We start from the raw sequence: 23550 nt of genomic DNA, 5'->3' as shown, positions 1-23550 counted from the left end.
AATTGTGGCAATATTGTAATAAGTTGGAAGTTGTAGAAACATTGCATTAATATTGTTTCATTTATTCCTCTGTGTTCCCCTTCAAGGACAAAACCAAATGCACTGAATATTTTGTCTCTTCTCAACACATACCAGAAGAAGCATCTAGTTGAGATTCTTTCTTACCATAACTGCTGTGATTCTCAGAGCCGACAAGCTCCGGAACTAGAATGTTTAATCAAGCTTCAGTCTGAGAACGTACATCAGCGACACCTCATATTTATGACAGGTAACAGCTTCACATCTCTATTGCACATGGCACGGTTGCTCTGTGACTGCCAATCTGAACATTAAATTCATCTTCTGTTTCAGAAAAAAACACATCTTTGTTTGCTAATTTTGCTGAAAATGGGGTCGTGGTAACAAGAATGGACGAGTTCATGCAGGATTTTACCAATCTTATTGGTCACCATAATTCCAGCAGTGAAGGAATTTGCCTGCCCAATCTGGTCACTGAAGAAAAGCAGACAGGTATTTAATAAGTGTTTTCTGTCTGTACCCCTATGTTTTTCTAGTTATTGAGGATGTTATGTGTTTAATCTGTGGTAAACTTTGAATTTATGTAGGGCACATCTTAGTTGCCGAATGCATTCTGCAGGCAGTAGCTGGATTACGGCATAAGGTCAGCTGGAAATGTTCACATTGGTACCATTTAATACTGAATGTGTCGACCTTATGTAAATCTGGGCCATCTAGTTTAAAAGGGGTTCTAATTTTATGGAAATACAGCTAAAGTATCTTCGCACATGCAGTTCTCTGATATACATTGCATAAAAAATCAAATCTATGTGGGATTATTTATACATCCTCTATGGACAGGATACATGTAGCTGTACAGTCCCTACAGCTCTGTACTGCAGAGTACTGGGGGGCGCTTTGTGCCTCCGTAGGGCACTGAAGTAACTGAAATGCAGATGTTTTCTGTCAAATTAAAAATATAGTAGTAGTAGTAGTAGTAAGGCGGTACAGTATGAGCTCAAAAACCTCTGCAGGTGTCATATAAAAGTGAGGTACAATTTGGAGGTTGTGTGGCACTACAATTTGCTCCTGTACATGAGATCTTGGTAAATGAGAACACTGCATGTGGTAAAGTTTCACCATTATTTATTCTAAACTCAACCTACAGGATCCTAACATTTAATTTGAAGGTTTATAGCTGTGCCACCTATGACAGAAGATGAGATTGCCTGATAATTCTGACTTAAAGGGGTTCTCCGGGCTTAACTTTTTTTGGGCGATTTAAAATTTAAGGGATTCTGCAGTTTGTTTTAACTGATCTAGCCTCTGTATAGATCATCAGCATCTGAACGGCAGGGCCCAACACCTGGGACCCCCGTTGATTAGCTGTTTGAGAAGGCAGCGGCGCTCCAGCAGCGCCGCGGCCTTCTCACGGTTTACTGCTGGCCCAGTGACGTCACGACTAATATCAACTGGCCTGGGCGGGGCTAAGCTCCATTCAAGTGAACAGAGCTTAGCCCCGCCCAGGCCAGTTGATACTAGTCGTGATGTCACTTGGCCAGCGATAAACAGTGTGCGCCGCTGCCTTCTCAAACAGCTGATCGGCGGGGGTCTCGGGTGTCGGACCCCTGCCGGTTAGATGCGGATGATCTATCCAGAGGATAGATCATCAGTTAAAACAATCTGTAGAACCCCTTTAAAGGGAGTCTGTCACCAAATTGTGACCTTATAGACCGCTTACATAGCGCTCTAGCATAGCAGTCTATGATTCTAATGGTACCTTTAATGTTTTCTTGTGAAGTTCCCCCAAGGCAAAAACGGACTTTTATTCATATGTAAATTAGGGCTCGCAAGTACTCAGGGAGGGGTTCACCTCGTTGGAGCCCAGGCTGTTCTGCCTCTTTTAGTCATATCCCCGCCCCAGCCTCTTCCTCTGCCCGCCTGCACTATCCATTGCTTGGCCGGGGCATGTGCACTGCGATGCCCATTGTGGGCACGGCATCGCAGTAGCTACTACGCATGCGCCGGCCAACAGCGAAAAACAGCGGCGAGGAGGCAGACCAGAGACACCCACAATGGGCATCGCAGTGCGCATGCCCTGGCCAAGCAATGGATAGCGCAGGCGCGGGATCTCGCTGCAGAGAAGGACGCAAAGGAAAAGCGGGGCGGGCAGAGGCTGGGGTGGAGATATGACGAAAAGAGGCAGAACAGCCTGGGCTCCAACGAGGTGAACCCCTCCCTGGGCACTTGCGAGCCCTAATTTACATATGAATAGAGATGAGCGAACTTCTGTTTTAAGTTCGGCGTCTAAAGTTCGGGGGCGGGTTAGCGGAGAATCCCGATCTGGAACCGGATATGGATTCCGACTTCCGTTGTGGTCCGTGGTAGCGGAATCAATAATGGCCGATTATTGATTCCGCTACCACGGACCACAACGGAAGTCGGAATCCATATCCGGTTCCAGATCGGGATTCTCCGCTAACCCGCCCCCGAACTTTAGACGCCGAACTTAAAACAGAAGTTCGCTCATCTCTACATATGAATAAAAGTCAGTTTTTGCCTTGGGGGAACTTCACAAGCAAACATCAAAGGTACCATTCGAATCATAGACTGCTATGCTAGAGCGCTATGTAAGCGGTCTATTAGGTCACAATCTGGTGACAGACTCCCTTTAACCTGTGGAGGAAAGATTATTGCTCACATACTTACCTTCCACAGTGCAGTCATTGAGATCTGCCTCCCGGTCACGTGGTCCCTCCAGGTGACTTTTCTGTCCTTCCGGGCAAAGTCTGTCTTTTTCTCTTCCTTTCTCCAGCTGGAGACTGATCGTAACAAGTGACGTCACCGCCTCCTGCTGAAGAAAGCGCCGGGTGGCCGTCTTCACTCACCATGCAAGCGCACTATGCTGAATGCTAGTGCGCATGCGCAGGATTGCCGGCCGCTCTCTGCAGTGTACAGGCTTCTATGTGAAGCCTGTACTGACTCCTGCACAGCGCGATGTAAGCGCTGTGCAGGAGTGACAGCATAGCGATCAGCCACAGAGGTTGATTGCTATGCTGTAGATCTCACTGGGAGCACTGACTGGCACATGGGGGGGTGCACTGTAGAACTGTGGATGGCACATGGGGGCACTGGATTTCACTGAGGCACGATGGATGGCACAAGGGGGGCACTGGCTGAGAAATAGGGAGCATTGGATGGCACTAGGGGCACTGGATGTCACGGTTATGGGCACACTGTGGATGTCACGGTTATGGGCACACTGTGGATGTCACGGTTATGGGCACACTGGATGTCACGGTTATGGGCGCGCTGTGGATGTCACGGTTATGGGGGCGCTGTGGATGTCACTGTTATGGGGGCTGAGTATAAGTGATACGGTGGTTCTGTGCACGAGATCACGTATCTGTTTTGCGGTCTGCAAGTTGCGGATCCACTAAATAAGGTTACTGTCCTTGTGCGATTCACATTTTATTTGCAGTCCCATTGAGTTCTATAGGTTTTAGATCTGCATTATGAGGAACAGAATAGGACATGTTCTATCTTTCGCAGAACTGACATATGGATGTGGAAAGCACAGGGACGTCATCAGTGCGTTTTTTACATCCGTATGTCAGTTCCAGTAAAGACAGAAGATGTCCTACTCTGGTCTTCAAAATGAGGACCTCAAATCCATAGAACTCAATGGGACTGCAAAAATTGTGGATCGCAAAATGGATACGGTCGTATGCATAAGGGTTTAGATACACAGCTCAGCAGGCAGGATCATACAAGATAGGCTTAGATACACCACTCAGCAGGCAGTATCATACAAAATAAGATTAGATATACACTTCAGCAGGCAGTATCACGCACACAACAGGGTGTGTAACAGGCACACATACAAGATAGGATTAGATACAGATGTGTTTGGATACGCTTGCTGATTCCAGCTGCTTATCACACTCTGTAGATGGTGAGGGAAAAGCCTGTGGACTGTCACTGATGGGATAAGATACACCGCTCAGCAGGCTGTATCACACAGGATAGGATTAGATACAGATGTGTTTGGATACGCTTGCTGATTCAAGCTGTTTTTTACACTGGAAATGGTGACGCAAGAGCCTGCAGACGGTCAGTGATGGGATTAGATACACAGCTCAGCAGGCTGTATCACACAGGATAGGATTAGATACACATGTGAGGGCAGAGCCTGTGGACAGTCAGTAATAGGATTTAGACACTGGGTGAGAAGTAGATTCCTTTCTGGGTGTAGAAAGACACAGGAGTTGTAGTGGGTGGAGCTGCTGCAGACAGAGCAGAGTGGGGGCGTGTCTAGCCTGTGACCCATCTCTGTGCAGTGCAGCCAGGCTTGTGTATCAAAGTTATGTATTCAATAAAACAAAAAGTGGAGAAAGTAAACATCTGCCAGGATAGTCTGTTTTCCATTGGGGAAGCAAAGCTCAGACATTAAAAACAGGTATTGGGGGCATATGTATGCATGGTGAGGGGTGTTAGGAGCACGTTAATTTTTTATTATTTTGGGACCGGACAACCTCTTTAAGCCTGTAAAGTAATGTTTCTTTTTATGTGGCCAAATATTTAGGAAAGTTCTCTTTGTAAATTAGCTCTCATGGAAGCTGACGAGGAGGAGGATATGTCTCTAGACTCGGAGGAGGAAGTTCCAGAGATTGAAGTATGCAACAACTCTGCAAACCCTGAAACGGAAAGAAACAAAGTTGCAACCCATTCAGAAACTGAGGACGCTGAAACTGAGAGTTTAAAGCTCCGGTCTCCCATCGTAGATTCTGATTGCATGCAGCCAGTAACGCCAGTCTCCACAGCTGGATCAACGACAGGTGACAATAGCAGCGCAACAGGAGATGACATCGCCAACAATTTCCGGGACTACACTAGCAGGCAATTAGGTATTTCCCATTTCAATCTTCTCACACACCAGACTTTTCTTGGATCGAGTGTATGCCCTTTGCTGGGTAACCAAACATCAGGGGAAAGCTATTTCACAAATTCATACAGTCAGTCAACGGAACAAGAGACCTCGGAACACACTGAATGGGATCAGAAGTGGAATGTAAAATAGATATTTTTTTTCTTCCTATCTATTTGCTATATAATGGAAGTATTTATATACAAATGACTCTTTGTAAGATTTTTTTTGTTTCTTACACAAAGTAAAATAACATTTTATTATATATTGAAGGGAAAACCCAATTTTCTCTGCCTCTTTTTGGAGTCCGTATGTCATGTATATTACACATCAAGTAAATAAATTTTTTTATGTAAATGAATGAATTTCACTAACAGTTTTTTGTTGTTTTTTTTTTTTTTAAATCCTAAATAACTGAAATAGATGCTTCTCACTAAAGCATTTTTTTTTCCAAAATTTACTTGACAAATTTGAATAAATACCTAAATTAATCTAAGTAAATACTTAAAATACTATGGACACCTTTGGCACATTTAAAATAAATAAAAACCTTTTAGGCAACTTTATTTAAAAATATATTGCCTACAAATTTATTTTGTAATATACTATTAATATATTTTACAGTTTTACTAAAGAAATGGGCACCAATGGTCCTCGGTGCCAATGACTCTTTAGAATGAGTGCATTTGCTAACGTGTCAGCAATATACAGATTCTGCTCTACTGGTGGAATGGGGCCACAGAGCACTGTACAGTCGGGAGCACACATTGCTGCTCCTGCATATGCCCCCTCAGCTTGGCTAAATCCTGGCATAGCACATTGGTACCTGTACTGGTGTACTATTCCAGAGTTTAATTGAGCAGAGCGGGCCCCCTTCCCCCTCAGCTAAAATTTCTTCATAGCACACTGGAGACTCTGTAGGGCTTTTGGAATACTTTTTAATAAATTTGTCTAAAGGTTTACACTTTAAATGAAAGCATTCTAGTATTAGGGCTAAAAATATTTTTTCCAATTGGTCTTTAATAAAAACAGTGTGTCTTCCACAGCCTTCAGTATCACTTCTTTCTTCTCGATGAAACCCATCAGAGCTGCGCTGTCTGCTCAGTCTATAACCCTTATCTCTTCACTCCTGACAGTTCATAAACACATTTAAGGGGAGTCTGCCACCAGGAAGTTCACGTTACTCCAGGCACTATGCAATCAGCTGCATTTAATGATACTTTTCAGTTAGTGGCCCATTGCTTTGTTTTGTTTTCCCTCTCCTTGATTGACAGGGACAGGTTCCTGCATAGTCATTTTGCCTAGCCCTCTCAATCAATAAAGAAAAGAAGGGGCTGACAGAGGAAGCAGGAGGAGGAACAAGGGTGCATAGGAGGGTCTTGGGCCCCCTTTACTGCTCATTTGCATATGGATTGGATGTACTTTTTCTCCATAATGAAGCAGAGGATCATTACATGAAAGGTATTCAGCTGAGCTAGTCCTACATTTATCAGTTAATTTTCTGGTGACAGGCTCCCTTTAAAGGGGTTGTGCCACAGAAATAATCTACATTTTTCAAACCAACACCTGGATCTGCATACTTTTGTAATTGTATGTGATTAAAAATGTAATATAGCCACGGAGTTATTCAGGGAAATTTTTCTGTATAACGCCTGAGTGTTTGAGCTGTCGGGGGACTAGAGAGATGGAAGGCTACATATCGACCCGTCAGTGCTGGCAGGCTTCACAAAGAAGAAGGAACAGTCAAGTGAGACTGAAAGCTGTAGAGTAAATACTTGAAAATTAATAAAGACCCGTTGGCAAAAAAAAAATTCCCTAGATAAGGCCTCTTGCACACAACCGGATGTATTTCGCGGTCCGCAAAAAATACAGATGACATTTGTGTGCATTCCGTATTTTGTGGAACGGAACAGATGGCCCCTAATAGAACAGTTCTATCATTGTCTAATGTGGACAATAATAGGACATGTTCTATTTTTTTGAGGAACAGAAATACGGACCTGCGGAAACGTAATGCACACTTCCGTTCTTTTTGTGGGACCATTGAAGTGAATGGTTCTGCATACAGTTCGCAAAAAAACAAAAAAAACCTAAATGGATACAAAGAAAATACGTTTGTGTGCAAGAGGCCTAAGTGGAATGCAATAATAAAAAAAACATTTCCCTCCAAGGTGCCCATAGCCTTTACTGTATCGTGGGAGACCAGATTTATCAAAATGGTACATTTGGAGCAACTCACTAGGCATGTGAGACAGACTGGGGCAGATTTACTTATAAAAATGTGCCATGAGCTGTGGCTTTGCTTAAAATGGGAATGTCTTTGCTTAAAAGTAAAACAATTTATACGTGGTATAAACTTTAATCTAGACTTTTTTTGGCGCATGGACAAATTTCTGGCGTAATTCTAGCGCATGATTTGACACTCCTCCAAATTTTACGAAGGCCAGTGCACCAGAATAGTAAATTTGCCTAAGGCCTTTTGCACTCGAATGCATTTTCATTCCATTCCGTCTTTTTTGCAGACCATATATGGAACCGTTCATTTCGAAGGGTCTGCAAAAAAAAACTGCAGGTACTCCATGTGCATTCCGTTTCCGTATTTCCGTTCTGCAAAAGAAATAGAAAATGTCCTATTGTCCGCATTATGGACAAGGATAGGACTGTTCTATTAGGGGCCAGCTGTTCCGTTCCGCAAAATACGGAATGCACACGGACGTCATCAGTATTTTTTGCGGACCGTATGTATTTTGTGGTCCGCAAAAATTTGCATTATGGATTTTACGGAACAGCTGGACCCTGATAGAATAGTACTATCCTTGTCCGTAATGCGGACAATAATAGGACATGTCCTTTTTTTTTTTTTTTTTTGCGGAACGGAAATACGGATGCACTCTGTGTACCTTCCTTTTTTTCTTTTTTTTTTTGCGTAATGTAAACCTCAAACTGTAATGTAACAGTAAACACATGGGCAAAGTGGGCATGGATTCACAAAATACGGATGACATATGGATGTGTACCGGTTGCATTAAGTATTTTTTGCGGACCCATTGACTTGAATAGAGCAACAGAACTTTATTTGAGGACAATAATAGGACACGTTCTATCCTTTAGTGGAACGGAAATACGGAAACGAAATGCACACGGAATACATTTTTTTTTTTTTTTTTGTGGAAACATTGAAATAAATGGTTCCGCATACGGACCGCAAACTGAAACCACGGAAACGGGGGAAGAAGATAAGTTTGTGTGAAAGGGGCCTAAGACTGTGATTCATATTCTTAACGTACGACACTATTAGTAAATCTGTCCCGTTACTTTATGCCAATCAGGTACTCCAGAATTTTAAACTAAAAATAAAATGGCGTACTTCTAATATTATCATGTCTGATTTTCTAAACCATCTGTCACTTTTGGCACTACCTCAGTCGTTTTGGAAACTTTTCCAGCACACTGTATACTGCACTTTTTGCTCATCATGTCTCTGGCTTGTTTTTGTGCACAACTTTGGACAACACCTACCGTATTTTTCGCCCTATAAGACGCACCTTGATTTTAGAGGAAGAAAATAAGTTAAAAAAAATTAATTAGACCTCAGATCAGAGCCCCAATGTTAATGACCCCCATGCTCAGAGCTGATTGAAAAGAAAAAAAATCAACTCTCCTCTCCTGATCCGGACGCAGCTGTCGCCGCTCCTCACATCCACACTCTTCTTGTACAGCCTGCCACGCGCTGTACTGTGACCCGATGCGCACAGTGTGAGGTCAGAGTGCTGACGTCCTTGCGCTTTGTTCAGTCGCAGCACAGCGAATGGCTGAGGAATACCAGGAAGCAGTGAATACAGAGCCCGGGGAGCACTGCATTCACCATTTCCCGTTCCTCCAATACTAATGAGCGCTTCTATCATGGAAGCGATTATTAGTATTCGCCCCCATAAGATGCTGTGACACTTTGGGGAGGGGGGAGGGGGGGGGAGGGAAAGAGTGTGTCTTGCAGGACGAAAAATACTGTAATTTACTGTACGTTCACTTTATGTCCCTATGAAGAATGGCACCACATTTCTATAATGTTAGAAACCTTTTTTTTGTTATCAGTACAATATTGTCACTACATATATAGCATTAAAATGCTGTTATGCTGTGAATAGAAAAACTTGTTTAGACTATTTTATTATCCATATATCATTAATAACATGCTGGTAATGTGATTTTTTATTTATTTTTTGCTTTCTGTGCACGAAAATTTAATGACTCCTCATACTGCATATAATGTCCCACATAGAGTCCGCGTTGGAATACTTTATGCCACATTTATCAAATCTTACACTTTGTTTGATAAATTTGTCTTATCCTTAAAGGGAACCTGTCATCAAATTTATGCTGACCTCACTGAGGGCAGCATAAAATAGTGACATAAATGCTGATTTCAGCAGTGTGTCACTCATGAACTAAAAGTGGTTGCCGTGAACCAGCATCATAATCACTGCAGCCCGGGCCTTGAAAAGAGTCAAATCTACCTGAGAAGAGTCCTGGTTATTCATAATCTCCTGCTCTCTCACCCATCTGCTGATGATTGGCAGTTCTCTCCTAGAGAGAAAGGGAGAAAACTCGGTAGAAGACTGTCAGTCATCAGCAGGTGGGCAGGGAGAGCAGGAATTTATGAATATCCATGACTCTTCTCAGGTGGCCGTGACTCTTTTTTAGGCCCAGTCTGCAATGATTGTGATATTGGTTCTTGGCAACTACTTATTTTTAACTTGTAAATGACAGACCGCTGAAATCAACTCACCTGTCTCTCTGCTTTATTCTGCCATTAGTATGGGCAGCATAAAGTTGATGACAGGTTCCCTTTAAACCTACTCCACACACTTGCCAGAGTGAGATTGCTACTTTTATTTGTATTTTTTATTCACATAGCTAACTACACCCACTTTTACACACACAATACAAAACTGGAGCGAGTGGTGTAAATTTTTTTAAAAAGTTGCAAAATCTCTGCTTTGCTTTGCCAATGTCTGCAATACTAAAAAGAATACGAAGGCTAATTTTACATGAGCAAGCACATGAGCATCGTATTTCACTAATCATCTTTGGATTCAGGAATAATCGCAGCATGTTCCTTGTCAGTTGTTCACGCGGCCCTTGCCCCATAGAAATAAATGGAGATGTGTAAGAAAACAGAAGGCATCTGCATGCAATGTGTTTTTCACTGATGGGTTGCTAGGAGATGTTTAATGTTGTTCAATTTTTCATCCACATGAAAAACAGATGCAATCTGGACAGGAAAAAAATGAAACTGAACGCAACCTTGAACAGACCTTGACACATCGCCCATGTAAAAGAGGCCTAAAACGGGCATTAAGGCCACTTTCATACATTCCATTTTTGATCAGTGATTGTGACCTCAAACCAGGTGTGGATCAGATCTTCGGAGCAGATCTTCTATTATGCCTTCTCTGTGTAGCCGCCACTACTGGTTTTAGTTCACAATCGCTGCTGGAAATTACAGATCAAACACTGTGTGAAAGCGGTTGTAGGCCTCATTCACATCTCCGAGCAGCTGTCCGGATCCCAATTGACTGCAATGAGGTCCGGGAGTGATCCAGCTGATTTCCCTAAATGCCGGGTTGCATGCAACAGTTTTTTGTCAAGCTGACAGCCGGCATTTGCTCAGGATCTCCTAAACGGACATGTGAACATAGCCTAAGGCTACTTTCACACCTGCGTTTGGTGCGGATCCATTTTGTATTTGCACAGACTGATCCGCACCGATAATGTAAACGCTGGTATCTGTACAGAACGGATCCGTTAGCATTATTCTTTCAACAAAAAGTCTAAGTCAAAACGGATCCGTCCTGACTTACATTGTAAATCGGGACGGATCAGTTTTGGCGCCTCATCGTCAGGCAGACACCAAAACTCTGCAAGCTGCGTTTTGGTGTCCACCTCAAAAGCAGAACGGAGACCAAACGCAGCCAAACTGATGCATTCTGAACGGATCCTTATCCATTCAGAATGCATTGGGGCTGAACTGATCCGTTTTGGGCCGCTTGTGAGAGCCCTGAAACGCCAGAGTGAAAGTAGCCTTACTTTGACTGCTCTGACCTGTCATAATCATGCACATATGTCATAGAATCCTGTTGCTAATAGAATGCTTGAGATCATATTACTAACACACTGCCATTAAGCTTCATGCAGACGTCTGTGGAACACTGTCCGTGAGATACCGGACTGGCATTGCAGGAGCGAATGTTAGATACTGATTCGGCCACAGTTAGGCCTGTGTAGCATATGATTTCTTCTGTCAAAACTGCCTCACCAACACCAGCTATTGTTATCTGCAAAGCGGACAAAAATAGGACGTTCTATAATTTGTAGAACAGACACAGATGCGGACGACATCTTTGTGCTGTCTGTGTTTTTTTTTTTTTTTTTTTTGCCTTTTATATATCTAATTTTCCCATCTATGGGGCAGCCATTTTTTTTTTTCCCTCCAACTACGGAGTTGTGAATTATGGTGCTACTCTGGCAAGCCTGGTTTTATGGAACACTTCGCCTGCAATACCGTTTTGGGTTGTACTGTGATTTCGGGGCCCACCACAACTGGGCTTATGACTGCAAGCAGGGATGTTGCACTTTAAATCTCAGCAGATTTGTACCTATGACACTGGCTGACCTGTTACATGAGCGCTTGGCAGCTGAACGCATTTGTGTTGGTCCCATGTTCATATGTGCCCGCATTACTGAGGAAATGATGTGCTAATATATGCAAATTAACCTCTAAGCAACAGGGTGCGTTGTTACTTCTAGAAACTGCTACACACGCTACTATGACAGGACCAGCCCTGATGTTTACACTGCCCGGCCGTTTTAATCACAGTCGGAGGGTGCAGCAGTTTCGGAGAGAGCAGAGCCTCTAGGTGAAATGGCAATGCCCCTGTTGCTCCTAAAGGCTCATTTGCATATACTAAAACATAATTTTTCTCAATAATGTGGGCACAGATGCCTTCAGCTGCCCAATGCTTATGCAACAGGTCAACCGGTTTCATAGGTACAAATCTGTGACATATGCCCTTTATCCGCCTCAGGACCGCCGAACGCAGGATTGCGTCCTGGCGGCGGCCCGGTTTTTCCTCTTTGAAGCGCCGGCGCGTCATCTCGCGAGAGGCGAAATTTTGCGTTCACAGGATCGGACGGTAAACCAGTGGATCTACAGCCTGCCAGTGGCGATCATTCACTGGCAGGCTGTAGATGCGATTTTTTTTATTTTATTTTTTTTTTAACCCTTGAAAGGTATATGAGACGCTGTTTTGTTAACAGCGTCTGATATACCTGCTACCTGGTCCTCTGGTGGTCCCTTCTGCTTGGATCGACCACCAGAGGACACAGGCAGCTCTGTAATAAGTAGCACTACACAACACCCCTCCCCAACCCCCCCCCCCCCCTCTGTTCACTGCAAAAACACCGTAAAATCGCTGCAGCGCTATAAAGTTCACTTTTGAGGAGCATGGCGAGTTCATAGATTTTTATTTTTTTATTTTTTTCCCTTACAAAGTCTCATTCCACTAACTTGTGACAAAAAATAAAATCTCACATGAACTCGCCATACCCCTCACGGAATCCAAATGCATAATTTTTTTTTTGACATTTATATTCCAGACTTCTCATGCTTTAGGGCCCCTAAAATGCCAGGGCAGTATAGATACCCCATTTTAGAAAGAGGACACCCCAAAGTATTCCGTGAGGGGCATGGTGAGTTCCTAGAATATTTTTATTTTTTTGGCACACGTTAGCGGAAAATGTTTTTTTTTTTTTTTTCTCTTGCAAAATCATTTTCCTCTACCTTGTGCCCAAAAAAAATATTCTAGGAACTCGCCATGCCCCTCACGGAATACCTTGGTGTCTTCTTTCCATGGGGTCACATGTGGGGTATTTATACTGCCCTGGCATTTTAGGGGCCCTAAAGCGTGAGAAGAAGTCTGGAATCCAAATGTCTAAAAATGCCCTCCTAAAAGGTACTCATTGGAATTTGGGCCCCTTTGCGCATCTTGGCTGCAAAAAAGTGTCACACATGTGGTATCGCCGTACTCAGGAGAAGTAGGGCAATGTGTTTTGGGGTGTATTTTTACATATACCCATGCTGGGTGAGATAAATATCTCTGTAAAATGACAACTTTGTATAAAAAAAAAAATGGGAAAAGTACGGCGATACCACATGTGACACTTTTTGTACCGTAGGTGCGCAAAGGGGCCCAAGTTCTAAAGAGCACCTTTAGGATTTCACAGGGCATTTTTTTTGCGCATTTGGATTCCAAACTACTTCTCACTCTTTAGGTCCCCTAAAATTCTGGGGCAGTATAAATACCGCAGAAGTGACCCCATTTTGGAAAGACACCCCAAGGTATTCTGTGAGGGGCATGGCGAGTTCAAAGTTGTTGTTTTTTTGGCACAAGCTAGCGGAAAATGCTTTTTTTTTTCTTGAAGTCTCATATTCCAATAACTTGTGACAAAAAGTGAAATTTTGCATGAACTCGCCATGCCCCTCATGGAATACCTTGGGGTGTCTTCTTTCCAAAATGGGGTCACATGTGGGGTATTTATACTGCCCTGGCATTTTAGGGGCCCTAAAGCATGAGAAGAAGTCTGGAATCCAAATGTCTAAAAATGCCCTCCTAAAAGGTACTCATTGGAATTTGGGCCCCTTTGTGCACCTAGGCTGCAAAAAAGTGTCACACATGTGGTATCACCGTACTCAGGAGAAGTAGGGCAATGTGGTTTGGGGTGTATTTTTACATATACCCATACTGTGTGTGAGAAATATCTCTGAAAATGACAACTCTTACATATTTTGTATTTATTTTTTTATACAAAGTTTTCAATTTACTGAGATATTTCTCTCACCCAGCATGGGTATATGTAAAAATGCAACCCAAACCACATTGCCCTACTTCTTCTGAGTACGGTGATACCACATGTGACACTTTCTTGCAGCCAAGATGTGCAAAGGAGCTCAAATTCCAATGAGTACCTTTAGGATTTCACAGGGCATTTTTACGCATTTGGATTCTGTGAGGGGTATGGTGAGTTCATGTAAGATTGTATTTCTTGTCACAAGTTAGTGGAATATGAGACTTTGTAAGGAAAAAATAAAATGATTATCAATTTCCGCTAAAAAATAAATCTATGAACTTGCCATGCCCCTCAAAAGTGATCTTTATAGCGCTGCAGCGATCAGAAAAACTAAAATATCTGTCACTGGTGGTGGTAGTAGTGTAGTGTAGTGATTGGTGCTACTTACAGAGCTGCCTGTGTCCTCTGGTGGTTGATCCAAGCAAAAGGGACCACCAGAGGACCAGGTATATTAGACGCTGTTAACAAAACAGTGTCTAATATACCTTTTTGGGGTAAAAAATAAAAATCGCATCTACAGCCTGCCAGCGAATGATTGCTGCTGGCAGGCTGTAGATCAACTTCTCAGCTTAGCGTTGCTGTGAACACGTGCCGATGCCTCTAGGAGGAATAACCTGGCTGCCCACAGGACGCAACCCTGCGTTAGGCAGTTAAGTATTCACCATAGGGGATAAGTTGCTTGATAATTGTGTAATGTGGGTCGTTAAAGAGGACCTTTCACTAGTGTACAAACTAAAAACTAACTCTGTGGGCAGAGTGGCGCCCAGGGGTCCCCCTGCACTTACTAGTATGCCTGGGCACCGCTCTGTTCGCCTGGTAAGTGCAGGGAGACCCCTGGGTGCTGCCCTGCCCACAGGTATAGTTAGTTTGTATACTAGTGAAAGGTCCTCTTTAAAGATGTTGTGTTATCAAATAGCTGGAGGGGGATTTTATTTTTTACATTGAAACGCTTAAGGGGACTTCAACAGGCTGTCTTTTTTTACAGTACAGTGTATTAGATGGTTAGGCACCATCAAGGTGCATGATGGGCAGCCTGGGACTTTAAAAATGGTAGCCTGTGGCCTAATGAAACACATTGGCATCCCTGCAATCTTATTCAAGGGGTGCTGATGGGAGACAGAGGGAGTGCCCTCACCCCAAGCCACTTAGATGCCACAGTCAATAGCAACTGCTGACTCTAATTGGTAAAAACAGCCTGGATTGGTGTTTCTGCCTATCCAGGCTGTGAGAACTGAACAACAACCTGTGAGTTGGGTGTAGAAGAAATTAACTGGTTGACCTGATCTCAACCCCAGTGAGTGGAGATGGTGAACCAGACCTAGTCCAATAGCAGTGTCTGATCTCACAAATGCTCTTCTGGATGAATGGACAAAGATTCCCACAGCCACCCTCCACAATCCTACAGAAAGCAGTCCCAGAAGAGTGAAAGCCGTTTTAGCTGCAAAGGGGGGGGACCAACTCTATATTAACAACTATGGATTTAGAATGGGATGTCAAAAGCTGATTTATGTATTGTGGTCCTAATACTTCTGTCCATAAAGTGTGTATATATAGCCATTGCTGCAGGAGTCTGTGGCCTGGGGAGAGAACATGGAGCAAAAAAAAAAAGTTTAAGCTAGAACACAGCCGCAGGGACTCCTACCAGACCCACATATTATGTATCACCATGGAAATCCGCTTTCCAGGACCACCAGGGTGGGTGAGGAAGCAAGGAAGGCTGCAGGATGCCTGAGTTTCAAGGTGGCGATGAATGGAAGATGTGGAAATGGGGACACCGGAGAGCCCTCCTCATAAAGTAAACATGCACTAGAGCAGATTGTAGGAATCATGGACTGCCCTCTCACCACAGCCAAGGAGCCTGAGAACAAAGTGATGTACCAGCCTGTCATAGGAGAGGCAGGGCTAAATGCTAGCCCAGGACCAGCAACAAGCTGGAGACTAAATTAGCCATGGTGTGCCAGACCACTCCAGGAGGCCCAGAAATTTAGTGTGGGATTGAGGCAGCCTTGCTGAAGACCAAGGGGAGAGGAATATGTGGCAGCTAGCGAGGGAGAGAGGGCTGAACTCACACTGTCCACTGTTGCAGCACCAACATCGAAAAGACCCCTTTGAGACAAGTAAGGGTACTTTCACAAATGCAATCCGGACTCAAACGGATCCATTTGTCAGACGAACCCGGATTCATCTGACAAATGCATTGAAATACCAGATCCGTCTGTCCGGAAAAACTGATCAGGTATTTTTTTTTGTGTGCATTTTTAAAGGTCTGCACCGACCAGAAAACTGGATCAGTTTTGCCGAAACACTTGGTGCTGGATCCGGCCCTAATACAGTTTAATGGCAATTAATGTCAGATCTGGCAAGTGGTCAGGATTTGTGGCCGGAGAGAAAACTGCAGCGTGCTGCAGTATTTTTTTTCCAGCCAAAAAACCTAAGAGGGACTAAACTGATGCATACTGAACGGAATGCTCTCCATTCAGAATGCATTAGGATAAAACTGATCAGTTTTTTTTCCCCCGATATTGAGCTCATGTGACAGAACTCAATACCGGAAAACAAAAAACGCTAGTGTGAAAGTACCCTAAAAGGAGCATAATATGGGAACCTAGAAAACAGAGAAGCAATGGATTGCAGCAGATCCAGTGACTGAGAACATTTGTATTAGAAACCCCTAAGTTTAAAATAAACATTACAAAAATAATTTTTATTAAAAACAAAGTCTACAAAATTGACAAACACTCCTATGAGAGGTTTGATAAATACACAAAACAGCAGCAAACACATAATTCACATTGATCATGTTACAGTGCATCTAGTTAACATAATAATGAGTCAAACACACACACAATCCAAGGTTATAACACGTAATGGGACACAAGTCTACTCCAACATTTTAAACATCTGGCATCAACCCGGTTTCCAGTTCCCTTTGTTTCTGAAGCAAACCCTAAAGCAAAATGAAGAAAAGTTGTAAAATCAGCATAATCACAGCTCTTTACTACCAGTACACATACATTCCATGTATATTCACACACTGTTATATTACATTTGTGCTTAACCTGTGTATTTGTAAGTGATGATTACAGGAAAGTGTCATGGCCCTTTCACAGTTTACACTGCTCCATACTATTAGTACTCGTTGGGCTGGGTATAAAAGCTCAGTCCTGTGCACTTGAAAGCAACAAGCTGTAGTGAATTATAAGACCAGGCTGCCATTAAATAAAGTACAGTGCTGTGATTGTTAAACATCTGCTCGGCAGGGGAGCTGAGAGACTCCTATGACTAAGGCGACATTCACATGACCGTGCCGTGTTTTACGCATGCGGAACAGGCTGCCCATAATAGAAATGCCTATTCTTGTCCGAAAAACTGACAAGAATAGAATAGGGCATGCTTATTTTTTTGGGCGGGGACACGGAACGGTGCAGCGAATGCAGACAGCGCACAGAGTGCTGTCCGCATCTTTTGCAGCCCCATTGAAGTGAATGGGTCTGAACGTGAGCCGCAAAAAAAATGTGGGTTGGATGCGGATCCATACCGTGGTAGTGTGCATGAGGCCTAATAGAGATGGGTTTTTCTGAGGATTTGCAATCAGTTTAAAAAATAAAAAAAATATGAAATTGATCTTTCTCAATGTTTGCCATAAAGAGCTCTCCTATATTCGCACTCACTGTGGCATTGTAATGTGAATAGGACTAATATTCTGACTCTTCAACACCTAGTGGAGACTAGACTGGTCAGTTATATCCCCATGCATTCTGAATGGAGAGTAATCCGTTCAGGATGCATCAGGATGTCTTCAGATCAGTCATTTTGACTGATCAGGCAAAAGATAAAGCTGCAGCATGCTACGGTTTTATCTCCAGCCCCAAAAAACTGAAGACTTGCCAGAATTTTTTCCCATAGGAATGTATTAGTGCATTCAAAATACCGGATGACGCCGGAAAGACGGATCCGGCATTTCAATGCATTTTTCTGGCTGATCAGGATCCTGATCAGTCTTACAAAAGACATCAGTTGGCATACGTTTTGGCGGATCACTCTGCCGCAAGTGTAAAAGTACCCTTATCCCGAATAAAGACAATACAAACCTTTCGTAATTCTGACAGTCCCCTCAGTATCGCCTGCTGTCGGTCCTTATTTCTGACAACATTAGGATTCAATAAAGGGTCTTTTGCATGATCAGAGTTGAATATTTGCCGAGATTCCTGGTCTTTGCCTAAAGAGAAGGGCATTTTGTTCAGAACTCTAAGCCTATAGAAACCCTTAGGCACTTTAATATACAAAGTTACTATCTTCATAAATTCTGGAGATTTTGTGTGGGATCAGGTAATAATCCAATGTGTACTCTGGGGCCCAATGATACTGAAATTAAAGAGGACCTTTCACCTGGAATAACATTGTGAGCTAAGTATCCTGGCATACACAGTGGCGCCCAGGGATCTCACTGCACTTACTATTAACCCTGGGCGCCGCTCCGTTCTCCCGTTATGTCCTCCGGTATCTTCGCTCAGTAGGTTATAGTAGGCGGAGTCTGCCCTTGTTCTGCTGGGCGTCTCCTCCTCCTAGGCTGTAGCGCTGGCCAATCGCAGCGCAGAGTTTTTTTTCTCCCAGGCTGTGAGCTCTGCGCTGCGATTGGCCAGCGCTACAGCCTAGGAGGAGGAGACGCCCAGCAGAACAAGGGCAGACTCCGCCTACTATAACCTACTGAGCGAAGATACCGGAGGACATAACAGGAGAACGGAGCGGCGCCTAGGGATAATAGTAAGTGCAGTGAGATCCCTGGGCACCGCTGTATGTCAGGATACTTAGTTCACAATGTTTTTCCAGGTGAAAGGTCCTCTTTAAAACATGCCTAAGGCCTCTTACACACAAATGATACGGATTGACTCAGGATTCTTTCAGTGAAACTCACACCATTTCACAAGCAAGTTTTGTCTGCATTTGCGATCAGTGTCTTAATTTTCTGCGCAAGTGTAATCCGTTTTGATTTGTTTTTTACTTGCGTGAAAAAATAAAATAATTTGAAGGATTACTAAAACATCTCTTAGCAACCATCAGTGAAAAGCACATTGCACCCAGACTGCATCTGGATGCAATGCATTTTTCACTGAAGCCCTATTCACTTCTAGTGGGCCAGGGCTGCGTGAAAAAACGCTGAATATAAAGTCTTCATGCACACAGACTTTTTTTTTTTGTGGTCCGCAAAAATGGTTACCGTTGTTCCGTGATCCGTGTCAGTCTTTTCTTCCGTGGGTCTTCCTTGATTTTTGGAGGATCCACGGACATGAAAAATGAAAAAAAATAAAAAATCTAAGTCAAGTTTTCCTTTGAAATGATAGGAAAAAACGGACACGGATCACGGACACAGATCACGGATGCGGATGACAATCTTGTGTGCATCCGTGATTTTTCACGGACCCAGGACTTGAATGGGCCGTCATATTTTTTTCACGGACGCGGATGCCAAACGGAGCATTTTCTGATTTTTCCACGGACCCATTGAAAGTCAATGGGTCCGCGGAAAAAAAACCACGGAAAATGGAACAACGGCCGCGGATGCACACAACGGTCGTGTGCATGAGGCCTAAAACATGCTGTGATTTTCACGCAATGCAGAACAGATGAGTGAAGAAAAAAAAAAAAAAAAAAAAGAAGTTTATGTACCGGTAGAGAGACGCATTGAAAGGAAGTGAATGGGATGCAGTCCGGATGCAATGCATTTTTCACTGATGGCTGCTAGGAGATGATGTTTGTAAGGTCTCATGCACACGACCGTTGTGTGCATCCGTGGCCTTGTGCAGTTCTCCGTTTTTTGTTTTTTTTCGCGTCCCCATTGACTTTCAATGGGTCCGTGGAAAAAATAAAATAAAAATAAAAAATAATTGGAAAATGCACCGTTTTGCAGCCGCATCCGTGATCCGTGTATCCTGTCCGTCAAAAAAATATGACCTGTCCTATTTTTTTGACGGACAACGGTTCACGGACCCATTCAAGTCAATGGGTCTGTGAAAAAACACGGATGCACACAAGATTGGCAACCGTGTCCGTGACCCGTAGGTTACTTTCATACAGACGGATCCGAAGATCCGTCTGCATAAAAGCTTTTTCAGAGCTGAGTTTTCACTTTGTGAAAACTCAGATCCGACAGTATATTCTAACACAGAGGCGTTCCCATAGTGATGGGGACGCTTCTAGTTAGAATATACAACGAACTGTGTACATGACTGCCCCCTGCTGCCTGGCAGCATCCGATCACTTACAGTGGGCTGTGATCCATACAATTAACCCCTCAGGTGCCGCACCTGAAGCGGTTAATTGTGCGTATCATAGCCCCCTGTAAGAGATCTGGGGCTGCCAGGCAGCAGGGGGCAGACCCCCCTGCCTCCCCAATTTCAATTTCATTGGTGGCCAGACCCCCCCCCTCCCTCTATTGTATTTATATCACTGGTGGCCAGTGCAGCCCCCCCCCCCCCCTCTACTGTATTTAACTCATTGGTGGCACAGTGTGCGGCCTTCATTCCCCGATCATTGGTGGCAGCGGAGAAGCATCATACTTACCTGCTGGCTGCTGCGCTGTCTGTTGTGACCGGCCGGGAGCTCCTCCTACTGGTAAGTGACAGATAATTAAGCAATGCGCTGCACAGACCTGTCACTTACCAGTAGGAGGAGCTCCCGGCCGGTCACAGACATCGCAGCAGCCAGCAGGTAAGTATGATGCTTCTAATATTGCTAAGTAACCATGGCAACCAGGACTGCAGTAGCATCCTGGTTGCCATGGTTACCGATCGGAGCCCCAGCGATTAAACTGGGACTCCGATCGGAACTCTCTGCTGCCACCAATGATCGGGGGAGAGGCCGCACACTGTGCCACCAATGAGTTAAATACAATAGAGGGAGGGGCCGGCCGCACACTGGCCACCAATGATATTCAAACTGGGGAGGGGAGGGGGTCTGCCCCCTGCTGCCTGGCAGCCCCTGATCTCTTACAGGGGGATATGATACGCACAATTAACCCCTTCAGGTGTGGCACCCGAGGGGTTAATTGTGCGTGTCATAGCCCGCTGTAAGAGATCGGGTGCTGCCAGGCAGCAGTCATGTATACAGTTTGTAGTATATTTTAACTAGAAGCGTCCCCATCACCATGGGAACGCCTCTGTGTTAGAATATACTGTCGGATATGATTTTTCGCGATGTAACTCAAATCCGATGGTATATTCTAACGTAGAGGCGTTCCCATGGTGATGGGGACGCTTCAAGTTAAAATATACCATCGGATTGGAGAAAACTCCGATCCGATGGTATAAAAGGGACTCCTGACTTTACATTGAAAGTCAATGGGGACGGATCCCTTTGCAATTGCACCATATTGTGTCAACTTCAAACGGATCCGTCCCTATTGACTTGCATTGTAATTCAGGACGGATCCGTTTGGCTCCGCACGGCCAGGCGGACACCAAAACGACTTTTTTCCACGTCCGTGGATCCTCCAAAAATCAAGGAAGACCCACGGGTTAAAAAACGGTCACGGATCACGGACCAACGGAACCCCGTTTTGCGGACCGTGAAGAAATACTGTTGTGTGCATGAGGCCTAAAGCTGATGTTTTTTTTTTTTCAGGTGTGTGAAAAACGCATCAAAACGCATTGCACTCGCGTGGAAAAAAAACTGACTGAACTTTGAACCATTTTCAAATGAGTGGTGAAGTAACTTCTCCTCTCCCTACTAAAATAGGAAATGCACACTCTGCTCAGTTTACATTATACCTACAGCTGTGTGTGTACATGATTGTAGACTACAAACAAACCATGTGTAATCGGATCCTGCAGTCATAAGGGACCTACGGCTCAGGGTGCATTACAGTTCGCTACAACAACCTAGTTTTATGGAACCGTAATATAGCACCCATAGAAAATAGCTGAGTAAGCAGCCCAGCTGTTTTCGGAACTCCCATAGAAATTAATAGGGGCAGCCGCACAGGCATGACCACCTCTCCATTCCGAGATGCTGCAAGCAGGGCTATATACTGTATATAGCATATCATGTGGAAAAACCCTTGAAGATGTATATAAATGTTTCAGCAGTAGGAAAGCAAGGTGATAATCAGTCACTAGAACAAAAAACTAAATGGCTGCACACCATTATATATGAAAACAATAAAGCCAAGAAATGGGGGTCATTCTAGATAAAAATTTGTACAATACCGACTATAAATGAGTATGAATAAGTAATGGAAGCTCTTAGCGCACATACGTGTCGGGCCCACCTACCAGGCGTCAAGGTGGCTTCCGCAGATGGGTCCCTATCACTAAAGATACTGCCTCACTTTGGACTTACTAAACCCTCCAATATTCAGGGCTGTGTAGGAACCAGCTACAAAAGTACTCTGCTCAGAAGTCCCAGGTAGATGGGCTACTTTTGTAGCTGGTTCCTACACAGCCCTGAATATTGGAGGGTTTAGTAAGTCCAAAGTGAGGCAGTATCTTTAGTGTTAGGGACCCATCTGCGGAAGCCACCTTGACGCCTGGTAGGTGGGCCCGACACGCATGTGCGCTAAGAGCTTCCATTACTTATTCATACTCATTTATAGTCTGTATTGTACCAATTTTATCTAGAATGACCCCCATTTCTCAGCTCTATTGTTTGCATATATAATGGTGTGCAGCCATTTAGTTTTTTTGTAATTATGTTTACTTCATGGATATGCACCTGTGATTCTGAAGGTTTTAGTCTAAATTTTCTTGCAGTCACTAGAACAGTTATACGGAGATACAAAAGCAGAGGGTATATCATACGTGGTTAAATTAGCCACTTAGACATTCAAAAAGGCTTGGTGCCCCAGTAGTATCTATATATTGTATGGAGACACTTCCACTATTCAACCAGCATACATTGAAATAAAATATTTTAATAAAAATGTAGATAATCATTCAGTTTATATATAAGTAGGCGTGCTCATACAGAATTTATAAGGAAAACACACGCAGAAGCGGATCACGTTAGTGAATGGTGATTGTACTGCATTTGGTTCTTACCTGATGGATTATGCTGGGGCTCATGTGTTGAGGGTCTGGACATAGGAGCATTAGGATCCAGATAGTAAATCTCTTTTGTCCGCACATATGGAACAAATTGTGAAGATGGTGGTCGGTCAGATTCCAACTTCTCAAGGTCCGGGGTGACATGCCTTTGGATGGCCACAGCATTACCATTGTAAATTGCAGGAACAGGGGTAACAGTGGATCTCTTCTGAGCCTGATGTAATCGGTTCTTCACAGCAGGAACTGGTGGAGAGTCTGACCTGTGACGACAATGCACTAGTTTATAACAAGGCAACACAATACCCTGCGCACAGAAGAAGTACAGCCCCATAATGAAAGGTTTTCTTACCTCAATATACTAAAATGAGCAGACACCAACAATCATGGGGTGGAGATGGCAAATTACATGTAGGCTATGCAAGCAATACATTTAGTGTACAGTAGACCATAGTAGCTATTACTGCATATAGATAGCGATGTTTTAGGAGAAATACAAAGACATAGAAGAATAGAAGACATCTGCGCTTACCTCTTGAAATTTGATTCAGTTTTCTGCACTCTGTCTTCCTGCTAAAAATAAATAAATAAATAAAAAGTTGCAGAGTACATGGTTTAAAAATGAATTACCATATTATAAAGTGACAGAATATCGCTAGGTTATAAACTCTCTTTATAACT

At 43.6% G+C, this 23550-nt stretch overlaps 2 protein-coding genes across 6 annotated transcripts in view; one reads left to right on the top strand and one right to left on the bottom strand.

The window, feature by feature from the left end:
- The window catches only part of TASOR (transcription activation suppressor), a 92624-nt gene extending 87335 nt beyond the window's left edge, over positions 1 to 5289 (top strand). For 4 of the 5 annotated variants that reach the window (XM_044302293.1, XM_044302294.1, XM_044302292.1 and 1 more), the window contains 3 exons: positions 87 to 268; positions 352 to 510; positions 4605 to 5289. In XM_044302293.1, the coding sequence (XP_044158228.1) occupies positions 87 to 268; positions 352 to 510; positions 4605 to 5077 (814 nt within the window). In that variant the 3' untranslated portion in view covers positions 5078 to 5289. Of the gene's footprint in view, positions 1 to 86; positions 269 to 351; positions 511 to 4582 lie in introns of all 5 variants that reach the window. The other variant, XM_044302295.1, reaches the window with a different exon arrangement.
- An 11227-nt stretch (positions 5290 to 16516) lies between these two features.
- Positions 16517 to 23550, bottom strand: part of CCDC66 (coiled-coil domain containing 66) — a 48263-nt gene continuing 41229 nt past the window's right edge. The window contains exons 16-19 of the mRNA XM_044301919.1: positions 23402 to 23442; positions 22867 to 23132; positions 17923 to 18050; positions 16517 to 16778 (exon numbers count right to left, since the gene is read on the bottom strand). Coding sequence (XP_044157854.1) covers positions 16725 to 16778; positions 17923 to 18050; positions 22867 to 23132; positions 23402 to 23442 — 489 coding nt within the window. The 3' untranslated portion in view covers positions 16517 to 16724. The remainder of the gene's footprint in view (positions 16779 to 17922; positions 18051 to 22866; positions 23133 to 23401; positions 23443 to 23550) is intronic.

Source organism: Bufo gargarizans, chromosome 7 (assembly GCF_014858855.1).
Source record: "Bufo gargarizans isolate SCDJY-AF-19 chromosome 7, ASM1485885v1, whole genome shotgun sequence".
Taxonomy (NCBI): domain Eukaryota; kingdom Metazoa; phylum Chordata; class Amphibia; order Anura; family Bufonidae; genus Bufo; species Bufo gargarizans.
Note: the sequence above shows the minus strand (reverse complement) of the source record. Positions and strands in the feature narration are given on the sequence as shown.